Here is a 15,168-nt window from a genome sequence, read left to right on the forward strand (position 1 = left end):
AGAGTAAAAGTGTTCCTGCTGCCTGCTCTGCACCAAAGGGGCTTTAACAGACTGTAAAGTTCACCATGAGGCTGTGATAGTGAAGTCTGCTATGACTGCCACTGTACCACTGTGCCAATGTAATAAGTCTGTCTAAGATAGAGGTGAAAAGGTCTGAATCTCCTTAATGCTAGATTAGGGAGCAACTTGATCAAGGTGTCTTAAGTGATCAATAGCCACTAAGAAGAATTGAGCCAGGAGCTTTGGCAGGTAGAGCTGTGAAGCCTATTATAACAGAGGTATGGCTCATACTATATATCCCATTCATGCTTTTTCTTGTTTCTTTTATTATTTTTTTTCTTTGAATAAAGAAAAGTGTACGGTGCTCTATTATCATCTGTGGCACCAGCAGCTGGGCAAAGTAATGCAGCCATGTGTTAGCATGTATGGAATAACACATCCGACTGAGGTGAAAAACATGTTTTCTACCAGGAGCAGTGACAACAGTGAGACTGGGATGTGACAAATAACAAGGGGTCAATCCGGATGTATTTTGAAGACAGTGAAAACCTGTGCTTGTTTTTCTTGACTCCCGATAACTGCCCAACCAATTATGTCTATCAACAGCACTTCCACCCTTAGTCGCCATGATTCAACCAATCCCCACCCTGTCTCTGTGGTTTCAGGGTGAAACCCAGCTGAGGAGTGCCCAGAATTAACCAGGATTAGCCTTGGATTGTCGGGGATTACTCAGGCTGGAGAGGGATTAAGTATGATTGCCAGTTTGGTGTGGAGAGTGGGTAATCGTGTGTGTGTGTGTGTGTGTGTGTGTGTTTGTCTTTGTGAGCATGTACATCAAGTTGAGCAAGTTGTGAAATACATATGGGGGCATCTGTTTACATGTGTAGCATGTAGTGTGTTGACTCAGCTCAATTTATGTAGCACTTTTACAATGCAGATGATACAGAGCATATTACAGCACATGCTGAGGAAAACTGAACAAAGAGAAGGAAACACAACAACATATAAAGAAAAGTAGAAAACAAAGTAACAACAGATTGAAAACTAGAAATGCACTCAGAGAGTGCAGACCTCCGCCAACCGCCAACCTACCTGTGGATAGCGAGCCATGTATGGACATACGTTCCTGATGTGGGCTACTTGTTCTTTGGCGCTGTCAGCAGAAGAGGCATTCCCTTCTCCCTATTCATTATTGAACAGCAGTGTTCGCCGTTATTAATTATTATTAATATTATTATTATAATAATGTTTTGTCGGGAAGCAGTGTTCTGTCGGGAAGCAGTGTTCGCCGTTATTATTACGCTATATGCAGTTATGCACACTGGCTTGCCGTGCAAGTAAATCTGCGCACTATGCATTCTGTCTGGCTTTGGGCACGCTATATGCAGTTATGCACACTGGCTTGCCGTTGCAATCTTTTGTTGTGCTAATTACAGCAAATCCGCGCAATATGCATTCAATCCGCGCACTATGCATTCTGTCTGGCTTTGGCTCTGTTTGGCTTTGGCACCTTGAGGTCGCGCCACCTTGTGGAGGTCGCGCCACCTTGTGGCAGGTCGCAAGATTGCGGCACAAACAGACGAACGAACGAACATCCAGACATCCAGACAAACCAACAGACAAACTCGGGCGATCACATAACCTTCTTGGCGGAGGTAATGATAATAATAATTATAGAGAGATGATTATGAACAGATCTCTGGGCACAGACATATACAATAAAATGATCCTCATGTGCCTACACAAGACCAAGACATTCAGACTTTAAAGAGACAAAAAAACCCAAAAAAAACAATAACACGTTGTCCAATCAAAGTGCACCTTTTTGTGATCTGTTTGTGAAGTATGGAAACAGAACTGCCGAAGTAGTCACAGAGTCGAATCAGTGTGTGTAAGGGACAGCTGGCATGGTGGAAGTTGGCCTCCTCCCAAAAATTACCCCACAGGTGGTTTGTTCATGCAGGCAGAAATACGTTAAAAGAATATGCAACATCTAGTGGTCAATAGAGCAATTGCACGTGAAGTATAAAAATGGTGGTTATTGAGGAAATAGTAGCAATATACAAAGAATGTATTTTAGTCCCAGTCATGATGTTTTTTTTAACCCTATTCAAATGATGTTCTTGCATAAATTCAAGCAGAAAGCGACAAGGTTTCTTGCAACGCAATGATTGTTTTCTAACCCAAACAAACTTGCCTATTGATGCTGCCTAAACCCAAGTGTTTCAGTAAAGTGTTGACTTATTTTTATCAGGACAAAATTGTCATGTGTTGGTCTAGAACATGTGTCCCTGGTTGAGGGCAGATGGTTGAAAGCACTGTGCAGCAGCCAACGACCTATTTGGACATTTTGACAAGAGGATTTGTCAAAACACCCATTGTGTTGTTTATCATTCCAGAATGGAAGCATGCTATTTTAAACACTACACAGTAACACTAACACAGGTAGTGTGTTACACTACCTTCAGTTGTGTAAGTAAGAATGAGCATGGTGGAATAATTACAATATTGTTTGTGCAACAACACAACGCAAACTCTATGAAAAGGGCTTTCAGCGAGCGTCTTGCAGATGCATTGCATCTCTATAATCTGGTGGACCTCTTTGCAAATGTTTTGCCTTTCTATATGATTATTTTCTAATCACTTTATGGGATGTTTCTGGAATGAGGATCCTTCTAAACCCTTGGTCCCCTCCATCATAACACAAACAAAATAGGCCTCGGCTGAAAAGTAAAAAGAATTGTGGAAATTATTGGCTATACTGGACTAAATTGCTTACTTTTCATCTGAAAAAACATCCCCAAGGCCCCATGTCTCTCTCTTTGACCCCTTTAGCTGGCAGGAATGAGATTTGAAGAACTCCAGAAAAAATTAACATTTTATAACAGGCTTTTAACAATGAGTCAGACGTGTGTGAATTTTTCACATGTAATTGTACCAAACTTAATGAAAGGGAATAAAGCACCAAAATGCATTACACATCTATTCATAGTAACACTAAATTACCTCTTTAAATATGCTCTACAACCGCCAACAAATAACATTGAGTTTGGTTTTAATAACAAACACAATCTCGTCCTGGAACAGGTAATAATTTGGAAAGAAGTGGAGGAACGTCTTCAAACAGATTTGAACTTGCACTTGTGTTGGATTAACAAATGATGAGATCCTCTGCTTAGACACACAGATCCATTGAGAGAATTGCTAGTCACAGCCAGCAAGAGGGAAAGGGGTGGAGGGGTTTACATCATTCTCGTTGCTATGCAACACAAACTAGATCATTTGCAATAGATGTAATTAGTGTTAGCTAGGTTACCCAGAATAATAAAAGAGACAAGGGGGATGAAAATAATCATCTACAAAATTAGTCATTGCTTAGTACTGATCTGAAATGGAATATGTGGGCACACAGCATCCTCTCTATAAGAGAACACACTGTATAGTGTCTGGCCATTCATAATGCTGCTTCTGGTCAGGGTCACAATATAAATGTTAGAGCTGATGATAGACTAAACAAATCAACTCACAGTGTAATGTGATTGAGTGTAAGAGTGTAAGAAATTGAGCTTCTCAGATAATGTGGTTGGGGTTCAATTCACTCTAGCTAATATATGAACTAGAGTCAAATGAGTCTAGACATGGTGCATATGCTCCCAGATTCCACCGTTTTTCATCTTTTTGTAAAAACAGTAAAGTGTAAGTGTATATTAATACAGCCAAATTCCAAATAAACTTGCTCTCACTCACATATTTTTTTGACATATGTCCTTTGACAGTCATATAAAACACATAATAAATTATGACTGAAAATCATTCCATTAAGACCAGGTGTAAATGCATGAGCATTTCCAGACAGTCACTCTGTTCTAATAAAAACCTGATTTTATAACCAAAGCATCACCTGACAAAATCACCATTAAAGTTACTTGAATACAACATCTGTGTAGGGAATGTGGATATACTTACATGTTAGTTAGTATGAGCATTGATATTGCAAATAATGATAATGTCTTATAATCATAATAACAGCTACTGAGTTGACACACTGTAGTGAACTTGTATGCTAACCACATTCTCATGACTAACAACTCCAGTCGCTGCTAAAGTCCATGTGACACAGCTCAGTTTTGTCAATTAGATGGCTGTTTGTCTAAAGTCAAATATGAGTGTAATTTATGGCTGCAGCTGTATTTAGCAGTATCGTCAAATATGATGTAGTTCAAAGTCAATTTTGCCCTGCCAATGTTCTTGTTTGCTCAAAGCTAGTCATGAATTGTGGGCGAGTGTAGCATTTTAGGAAAAGGGATAAGTGTAAGAATTGTAAAAATTGTGTAACCACGGGCCATTAGATGAGCACTGGACTGGCCAGGGGATAGTCACTCAGTGAAAGCAGCAGTGTGTTGGGGTCAAACTCAATCGCTGTTTATGTATAATACACAGTAGTGGAGCTGGATACAGTGTGGTGGATTCCCCGTAGAGAAGCTGAGTAGATATGGACACATTAATTCCCAGTGCTTGCTGCAAGAGCCCATCTCCTCCTGAATTAGCACAAAAGCAAAGGTTGAGAACAAAGGGAGCAGGCTCCTCCACTTCAGAATCAGTCTTTCTGACAAGTTAATACACTGAGGCTGGGATGGGCAGCTTTGTGCCACAGAGGGCTGAGAATCTACAGGTTTCATTGCGGCCAAAGGCTATGCTGGAGGATCTTTTCCACTGTGGCTCACAGTGTGCTAATAATGCCTGCTATACAGCCTATTATTGATATAAACTGCATACTCTTCGCATAATCACTGCACTTATTCATAAAGTTTTGCTAATGTTTAACGGCATTGAAGTTATAAGGACATTATTAGTTGCAGTGTCTTCCAAACAGAAAATGCAAGTATTTTCTGACTTCACACAGCTACTTGTTCAGGTTTGATTAGCTGTAGGGATAAAAACTTTTAAAGTAAAGGCTTGTGGTTTGAACAGTCGTGAATTAATTATTTTGACGAGGTTAGGGAAGACTTGCTTTTATACCAAAGACACAACTTGTAGATTTAGGTGACTGAAAAACCTGTTATTTAACCTACACTAATGGAAAAATTCTTACCTCTCCAAAGCAGGATCAAGACAAAGTGAATTTTAAGTGAAAGTTTGTAATGTCACTGAAATGTAATTGTAAATCAGGCTAGTTTCTATACACCTGTAGGGAGGGAATAAATTTGCTGTGTTTTATTCTTCTCAAGTCAGAACTTGGAGCAACGAATGATGTCCCACCAGAGTTGACTGATCCAGTTACAAATTGGAAAACCAGTAGGTTTAGCTCATTGTTAAGCTTATTGACTAGCCAAGCTATTATTAGCAATACAAGCTGATAACAACGCTTTATGCTGTATTTTTGCTTACAAAGTAGCGATGTGTTCACTGATATAGGTTTGTGTGTGACAGTATGTGTGACTGATTTAGTGAGAAACAACTTGACAGAAGTGCTAAAGAACAGTTTATTATTGCAGCTATCACCACTTCTTTGAGTACTACCAGCTTCCTTCCACAGTCCAAAACATGTATGTTTGGTTAATAAGTGATTCTGTATTGTGTACACTTTTGATAGTAGTTTCCAGTGGATACATGTGTGTACCAGAACATGAAAGTACATTTTTGTCACTGGGGATCAGATTGTTCTTCCAGCTTTATAGACAAAAAGGTACAAATATGTACCAATTTTCATAGTATAGTGCTTGTACCCTACAAGTATACAGCGACAATGCAAATGTATCTTTTTGGGACCATTCCTGTGCGTTGACTTCTTAGTATGTTGTACTGGACATCCATCTTCTTCCAAGGTGGAAACAGCTGATCATTCAGTCATGTACATGTACAGCTTCATTGGCTTCCTATTCCATATCGTATTAACTACAAAATACTTCTTCTTACCTTTAAAGCTATCCACAATCTTGCTCCTCCGTATCTTTCAGACCTATTTCACATTACTGTACCTGCTCGTACCCTCAGATCCTCATCCTCTATTCATCTCACTGTTCCCTCCGTCCGTCTTGTTACTATGGGGAGCAGAGCATTTAGTCGATCTGCTCCCCAGCTCTGGAACTCTCTTCCACCTGATCTCCGTAACACACAAACATTGCCACATTTCAAATCCAAACTTAAAACTCACCTGTTTAAATTAGACTATGCATTGTAATTACTATTGCACTGTTTTAATTAACTTTATTTTTTATCTATTTGGTATGTATTTTAAATTGTGTTTGTTTTTATGTAAGGTGACCTTGAGTGCCGAAAGGCGCCTATAAATAAAATGTATTATTATTATTATTATTATTATTATTATTATGAATGCTTTATGTTACCTACGTCAGAACATAAATCATGTTCCATCATAATAAATAATTCAATTTTGGAAAAAGCCAAAAGCTGTCTATAATTAGGGCAAATTAAGTTAGCAAAATTTAAGAACTTTTTTATCTTCAAATGTGCACCCAAAAATTTGATGGAAAAGGAAAATAAGAACGATCTTGACCAGAGGATTCAAGGCAGGAATGCTTTAGCTTTAGTGTCTAATAAACTGGCAACTACACAGACTTAAACTTAGTTGCATGAAAGTGTTACAAAACAAATTAGAAAGAAGAAATAAAATTCCACCTCATTTTTTCAATTATGGTGATTTTTAATTTGGTTTGACAGAGTACATATTTATCCTGATATCAGTTTTTAATTTAATTTAATAAGATAAACACTCAATGTCTGTTCAACCCCATGCCTGACAATCTTTAATCTTAATCAGTTTTCCCACACATGAATATGGATAATTTTCCTCTGGACGCCAAAGTATATTGCATTTGAAGAACTCCAGCAGCCTCTAAAAGGTTCACTTTTCTATATCTTACTCAATGATGATTCATTGGATCCTTATTGCTCTCCTGTGCTGAGATAGGGTTGACAAACAGAAACCATCTCATCTTGGAACAGATAGGGGAAAAACTCAGTGGGGATCTCCTGAACCAGAGTACCATTATTAGCATTTTTAATGTAGAATCACATTGTAATTGTACGTATACAGTAAAGCATTACAGCGAGCCGACATATATCTATCTGGATAGATAGATAGATAGAAAAATAGATAGATAAAGAGAGACAGAGCGAGATATATATATATAGATATATAGATAGATAGATAGATATCTACAGATAGATACCTATAGATATATCTTCATATATACAATATATCAGCAGGTAAACTAACGGTAGTTAGTTGAGCATAGTGTGGTAGTGGTTGTAGTCAGGTTATGGTATAATTGTTGCTCTAGTATAGAAGCTCTCTTTCCCTTTCTCTTCCTCACTCACTCACACATACACACACATACACACACGACTGCTAATCACAGCTTGGTACAGGTAGTGAGGCGTTGGGACTACTGGTGATTGAGCCTCCCTGGTGGATTGGAAGCAGGAATCTGACAGACTCAGATAAAAGGCTGTTTGGAGTTGCCTGCAGCATCAAACAGCACCAGCCACCTCCCCACCTCCTCCCCCTCTTCTCTTTCCTACCATCATCTCCCTTCTCTTCATTTCTCTCTCTTTTGGTTTACTCTGTTGCCATAGCTACACTTAGCCAGAGCTGTCACGTCGTGGAGGAAACTGTCAGGGCTTCACTCTCAGATCACCTGATGCGGGTCGCCTCCATTGTTGGCCTGTTTCACATGCAACATCGTTCAATTTGGCTTTGATTAACTCTGCTCTAGCGCACCTCGGCTGAGGAGTGGAGTCGGCCTATCTTGTCCCTGTTAGAGCTTGTGCAGTTTTGTCGACCTCATGTTTTAGGAGAGAACACCAGTCTGAACACCAGACCAAAAGAAAAATTATCTCCAATCCAATTTGCACATCTGTACAGAGAGCCCAGTCAGAGCAGCATGATTTGAGTGGAGGATGGGATGAAATTACCTGTTTGCAGTCACACTGTGGGGATGGGTGCATTTCTACATGAATGAAAATGGTAGTAGGTAGGATATAAGAGTGATATGAAACCCACTTAGAGCTGGATTCCCCCTGTAAACATTTTGTGAGAAACCCATTACCTGCTGTTCTGAATGTGTTGCCTTTCATAATACGCTGCAATAACAAAGAGACCTCTTTTGGCTGCCCTTCCAGTTAGCAGTCATGTGGTTAGACGCTATGTAGATGTGTATGTGTGTGTGGCGCTTGAAGGGCCATTGAACATATATTTGCATCTCTGTTGATTTTTTTTTTGGTATTTACTTGCCTTTTAGTGTGAAAGAATGAGCAGATGAAAGAAGGAAGGAAGGAGGGGTTGAAAGTTGTGGAAGGTGCTGAGAGTATGGATGTGTAGACAGAGGGAGAGAATGAGCGATGCTGTGATCAAGAGAGGCTGGGACACAAAGAGGGAGATGAATGAGGTTGAGAGCAGGAAAATTGGACAGGAGGCGGGGAGTGAATGAAGATAGAGAATGGCTCAAGATATCAGGAGACAGAGATTGTGAGCTATGTGCAGGTAATAAACAAGGCTGAAGAGATAGATATCTCTAGAGAGGAAAAAGAAAAGTATGTGATTGTACACACGGGCTAGAGGGTTGGAGAGTTTGCTTCTGCCAAAGATCAGAAAAAAAACAAAAAAAGCTAAACAGAAGAAAAGGAAGAGAGGGAGGAAAAGCAGCTGGAAGAAAATCTAGAAAGAGTGTGAAAAAGCAGGAAAGATTTGGATGAACATGCTGTACTTAGACTAACTTGGCCAACTGAGATGATGTGTATCCCTGCTAAGCTTTCCTTTAGGCAGGTTTAGATCTCATCAACTCACTCCAGGTTGGCACTGGCTTCAAATGCTGCAGTGGAGCCCGGGATTAACTATACAAACGCCACTCAGACACTTAAACAAGGGTCTGGAGAGGCTTATCCTACATACACACTCCACACCCACCCACAGCTGCCACATCCATCTTCTCCTCAAAGCTGCTCGCAAGAAGACTTCATCAGAATGATATCCGCAGTCATATTAATTGTGCTATGGTTTTAAAAGAGGTTAGATGAGCATGTCCCTCCACTGATTTACTTTGCTTCTCCTCTATCTTATTTCAACTCTGTGTGTTAGTGTTTCTTATTTCATTATGGTGCTTTTCCAGGTCTTCTGCCAAATCACACCTCCTCCCCTTGTTCCCCACACTCCCCAGCTCTGGCTGGATCTCAGGTTTTCATATTTGGACGTCCCACAATCGATATGGGCTGTCTGTGATTGGGTTGCCTCGCGCGATTCATTTCTGTAACCTTGGTGATGGTTTGATGTGCAGGCTGCACTCATGTCCATATTATGACTCAGTGAGCACATGGAGAGGAGAGGCTGGTCAAGGGAGATATTGATCGGTCCTTCACTCTCCCTGCCCTCTCTGCTCTATCTTTATCCATAATTTTTCTTGCTTTCCGTGGGAGTAATGATAGTTTAGCCAAAATTTGAAATGACTTTGTGTTCTCCAAAAAATATTTTTTAGCCCTAAATATTCCCTTGTGTGTTAATATTTATCTCCTTTTCATCTCTCCCTTTTCTGTCTCTTCCTCCCCCCTCCTCCTTCATCTCCATCCTGCTTTTTCTATTCTCATTCCAGAATTCTATCAGACACAACCTTTCGCTGCACAGTCGCTTCATCCGGGTGCAAAATGAGGGTACGGGGAAGAGTTCCTGGTGGATGCTCAACCCAGAAGGGGGGAAGATGGGGAAAGGACCCAGACGACGTGCGGCCTCAATAGAAAACGGGATGCGCTATCTGAAGACCAAGGGTCGCATCAGCCGAAAGAGAGCAGGGGCCATAGGCCTTGGACAGCGTCAAGTTCAGGGAGCTAGACCAGCAATGCAGGGCTCCCCAGAGCATGGCAGTCCAGCAGGGAAAGGAGGTGTGAGTATTGGTGGTGAGGAGTATGACACCTGGACGGACCTCCATTCCCGCACCTCATCTTCTGCCTCCACACTGAGTGGCTGCCTGTCCCCAATCCTCGCAGAGACGGAAGCTGATGAACCTGAGGAGGAGGAACTCTCTTGTTCAGCTTCCCCTCGGCTATACCCTAGCCCCACCAGCACCCGCTCTCCAGCATTGGGCACTGGGGGCCACTGCCCCAATGTGGAGCTGCCACAACTAACTGACCTGACTGGAGCTATTAGTCTAGATGAAAGTGGCTACCCCCAGCCACCGCAAATCAAATGCAACAGTTATCCCTATGTGCCTGGGCCAAAAACAGAGGGATCATACTGTGGGCCAATGTACGGACAGTCTTCCATGGGTATGTTGCGTCACCATGCTCCCATGGAGACCATCCAGGAGAACAAGCCAGTCAGCTTTCCGCGCCCAATGAGGGGCTACTCAGAGAACAATGCCCTGCAGAGTCTTCTCACAGGAGGCCCTTCTTACTGCAGCAAAGACACAGTGTTGAGTCAGGGACAGGAAACGCATGCTCTATTGACACAGGGGAATGGCGTTCACAGCCAGCACAACCACAGTCGTAACCACAATCACAGCCAAGAGCACACTCACAATCCCGGTCTACACAATGGCCACAGCTCAGTCCATGACCAGAACACAACCCACCATCAGAACCACAATCAGGGTCACAAACACCAAGCTAGCCTCGAGTACAGCCACAAGCCCCACACTGCCCATGATTATGGTCAGAGTCATGTGCATGGCCACAGTAACAAAGTAAATCCCAGTCATGATCTTAATCCTCGCTCCAGTCAGAGCCATTTGCACAACCACGCCTCCCACAACCCTCATAACCCTATGCACAGCGGGCCTCACCATCAGGCTCTGTCCCCACGGGTGAGCACTGACATTCTGCAGCCCTACAGTCTCAAGACCTCTAACCACTACGGGCCACGCCCCCACCTCCCAATATCCCCTTCCCTGCCACCAAACCCTGCAGGCATTATGGATGTTCCCCAGGACCCCTGCCGTCTGGCATCGGCACCGCACCCCCGTCACCAGTCTTACCCAGGAGCTCACCACCAGGGTATGACTGACTCCTGGCATGGCTACTATCACAACAACCATGTAGGGAATGCTGGATACCAGGGACAACAGCATAACTCCCATAGTAGAATGGCTGCTCAGCTGGAGATGGAGAACATCCCTAATAGTTTAGACTGTGATGTGGACTCCATCCTGCTCAATGACTTTATGGACACAGAAAACATGGACTTTAACTTTGATGGTTCTCTGTCCCATGGGGTGGGCATGGGAATGGGCTTGGGTTTAGGGGCTTTTGCTTGTCCTCCACCAACACATAGCAACCAAAGTTGGGTACCAGGGTGAACTTAGGCCTTAGGGTTTGATAGACATATGGCCAGAAATATCCCCCACTAGGCTAGGCTGCTGGTGGGCTGTGCCCTTGAACTGACTGTGATTCTGTTTTTCTGAGACAATATATATTGTCATTTGTTTCCTGGGGATTCTCTATACTTCCACATGGTACTTTTTCTCCCTCTTTGACCTTGTTTATAAAGCCTCCATACTGAACTTAAACCCAATGAGCCCAGTGCTAAAGCGACTCTCCCATTGCCCTTCAATTTGTTTAGTTATTTTCTCTCTTCTCACGATCTCATACTGTCTGTCCTAAGCTCTCAAGCACTTTACATTCGTTTTTTCATACAGATGCAGTAACGCAAATACCAGGCTGTTGTATGCTGACTTAAGTTTAATGTATGCAATCCACTTTACAGTATTATCTCTTTCTTCAAAGAAGGTGTTGTTTCTGACTTGAGAACATGATCAAACAGCTTAATAGATATCTTCATTGCAGAGCTGCTCTGAGAATGGAGGTAAAAAGGCAGGGGAGAATTTAAGGTTTAGGGATGAAGAAAAGAGGTTCCTATTTAGCCTTCTAAGGACGTGAAATGAGAGCTAAAGGGATGGAGTGGAGAAATTTTAGGGAACTCCATGGTCAGCGTGATTCCTCTTCCTTCAGGTGGACACTGCTGTTTCCTGTTCTGTTCAGTTCAACACAGGACAGTCATAGGACAGTCATCCATCAGCACCACTATCCTTTCTTTAATCTCCAAAGTAATGCTAGATTGATGCATCACCATTGCAAATCTAATGTGCTACTCTTTTTTTTCAACCCCCTCCTCTCCCTCTTCAACTCCGGACACACTGTTTTAATGTGTTTTGGTGAAAGTGATGATAAAAGTCACTCTGCACTAAATGGGGGAGGGATAGAAAGGGATCGTGTTCAAGAAGTCACAGGAAGGAGAGTTGCATTGAGGGGAGATGATAGGAGAAGAGAAATGAAAATATTCCCTGTATGCCTCTTTCTCCATTTTGTGGATTTATGTAGCTTTCCCCATAATGAAATAAGCAACGATCAGAGCTTGCTGTACATCCTGAGGAGCTGTCTGATTGGCCTGTGTCGGGCTACCTTCACATGCTGACCCCAGAACAGCTTAGCGAGCAGCTGCGGTCAGGCCAGGGTGTTGATGGAGCTGCTGTCCTTAGAACCCCAGCAACCTTGTCTAATTCACTAACACCTGGGTTCAAACCCACGATGTGCTTTTACTCCTATGAATTACTACGCTGATGAACAGCGTCAGCAGATTACTATTTTGCGCTATCTCCTCTTCTCAGGCTCCCTCCTATCGCGCCGCCCCATCCCGAGGTTACTCGGAGGGTAAACAAGAGTAATTAACCGCCAAACAAGATGGATGATTTATGCAAGTGCATGTATTCGCTCATTGGCACAAAGTAATAATTCTTCCCCCTGCCAAGCACAAGTAGTGCGATTTTTGAGAGGTGGTGCCCTGCGACAAGGTAAAGCAATTGGAAAGTGGTGTACTTAGTGTCCTTCAAGTCTTTTAAGCATCCTCTTTACAAGAGTTTGTGCCCAACCCTGGCCATAGCTTTACTTTGCTGTTGTCTTTTCTCGTGCTTGTTCTGTGATTGTGCAAACAGTGTGGATAAGAGCTTCCATGTGCATTTTATCTTCTTCATGGGCAGCTTGAAAACAGAAAAAGGGGGTCAAGAGCTAACCAGTGCTCTGGTTGCCATCCCTCTAAGGACAGAGAGAACAGGAAGATGAGAGGATGATGAAAGGTAGATAGAGACATGCTGAATGGGAGGGAAGGAGCTAAATGAGGAGGCAGGATCTGTTAGATTTTCCAGCTCAGTAGCTTTCTGTAAAATTGGCTGTTTCAATCAGGCCAAATGTCAAGTGCTACTCAGCCAGCTCCAGTGAGCTTTGACCAGAAAGTCGCTTCTCCCTTGAGATCAAGGACAATGACGGGTATTTCCATATGTATTTCTTTTGATTCTTCTTTATTTTTCATGAATTAAAATGGCTCATTGTTGTAACCCAATTGTAATTTGTTCTCCGGCCCGTGTACACTTGTGTGTCAAGCTTCTCATGTATGTGTGTGTGTGTGCGTGTGTGTGTCTGTGTGTCTGTGTGTCTGTGTCTGTAGCACAATGATGTACAAGAATTGATTAATGGAATATTGTTGAGAAGTAACTTGCCCTGGTATTGTCCATGCCTGGCTGAGTGCAGCATACATAATATATACAGTTTATATTTATTGGTTTTGATCTATGGAGGACCCCTCACTGCTTTGTCTTCTTGTTGGCAAAGAGTCAGAATGCTATTTCAGTTTGACTACATCTCATTCTGTAAATAATCTATATTGACAAAATTGTATTATAATTTTTTTGCAAATATCAATTTCTTTTCTAAAATGATGTATCTGCTCATCTGGTGACTGTAAAATAAATCCAAAACGAAAACAGATCTGTTTGTGTTTGTTATTTGCATACACTAACCACATATACATTGATGTTACAGCGCTTACACAGTCATCTGATTATCTGATCCCGATCAAGGTAAGACATTTTTGGGCTTTACGTTCTCTCCAGTGGGTTTTCATGTAGAAGTTAAGCTGTAGGAATAAATATAAATTCTTTCAGTCTGATGGATAAATCAGTGACTGGGGAGTTTTGATAATGCCGTTAATGTCCACATTTGAAAACAAATTCCAATTAGTCTGCACTTTGTTTTTAATAATTACATTTATGTTCCCTAGTAGGGCTGCACAGTGGTGAGGTGGTTAGGACTGTTGCCACAGAGAAAAAGGGTTCCCGGCTGGGGCCTTTCTACTTGCAGTTTGCATGTTGTCACACATGTATTTGTGGGTTCTCTTCAGGTACTCCCACTTCACACCATCCAAAAACATGCATGTTAGGTTAATTGGTGTTTCTAAATTTACCCTAAAAGTCAATGGTTGTTTATTTCTGTGTTGTCCTGTGATGGAATGGCGACCCATGCAGGGTGTGCCCAGCCTCTCACCCAATGGCAACTGGGACAGAATCCAGCCTCACTTTAATCAAGTCACTGCTGGTAGGGTTTTGACGCATCTGACTTGCTTGAAGATAATTTTTCACTTACAATGTGAAAACAAAATCTTGCAAATCACCAAAGAAGGCCTTACAAGGATTTTACATTAACAGTCAGTTTGCCATTTAGCTAACTGTAGTGGTATATAACGGGTTTCATCATTAGTCGTTTCTGCGGGGGTGTATACATCTGTATATGTGTGCATGAAAGTGTGTGAAGCCTGTGTACATGTGAGTGCGTGTATTTGCGTGTGTACACACTCATGGAGACTACCCCACCTGTATATCCCAACAGACACTCAGCTTTATCACTGTCTGAGTGTGTATTTGTGCAAAGGCCCATGGATGTGTCTATGTACGTGCGCCTGTTGTTTCTAGTCTATCGCCTGTGTGATAAGGCTCGTTAGCAACTCGATACCGTGCCACAGCTGAGTCTGTCCCTCAGGAGGCCTCCTCACTTGGAGACTGACTGCATCTGCCCTGCCTTACCGTGCAACACACACACATATGCACACATGGGTCCTTACCCCCCCCCCCCCCCCCCACACACACACACACACGAACACCTCTGTTTGTGTGTATATAAGTCTGTGGAGAGACAGTCAAAACAATAGATAGTTAGTTAGCTCCAGCTTACCTGACAAGATGGCTGATCCCTTTACACCTGTGAAGATGGCGGCAACTGCCACTGCTCACACACACAGACACACACACACACACTGTCAGGAGTCAATAACAACTCTTCATCATCTCTAGCTTATGCCATTCTATAAAATATGCCTCTCAGATGCTAGTTAGT

The 15,168-nt window shown here is 42.3% G+C and overlaps 1 protein-coding gene across 1 annotated transcript in view; it reads left to right on the forward strand.

Moving 5' to 3' along the window:
- foxo6b (forkhead box O6 b) overlaps positions 1–13,732 on the forward strand; it is a 47,869-nt gene extending 34,137 nt beyond the window's left edge. The window contains exon 2 of the mRNA XM_075450100.1: positions 9,609–13,732. Coding sequence (XP_075306215.1) covers positions 9,609–11,306 — 1,698 coding nt within the window. The 3' untranslated portion in view covers positions 11,307–13,732. The remainder of the gene's footprint in view (positions 1–9,608) is intronic.
- The last annotated feature ends 1,436 nt before the right edge of the window (positions 13,733–15,168 follow it).

This window comes from Odontesthes bonariensis, chromosome 18, assembly GCF_027942865.1.
Source record: "Odontesthes bonariensis isolate fOdoBon6 chromosome 18, fOdoBon6.hap1, whole genome shotgun sequence".
Taxonomy (NCBI): Eukaryota; Metazoa; Chordata; class Actinopteri; order Atheriniformes; family Atherinopsidae; genus Odontesthes; species Odontesthes bonariensis.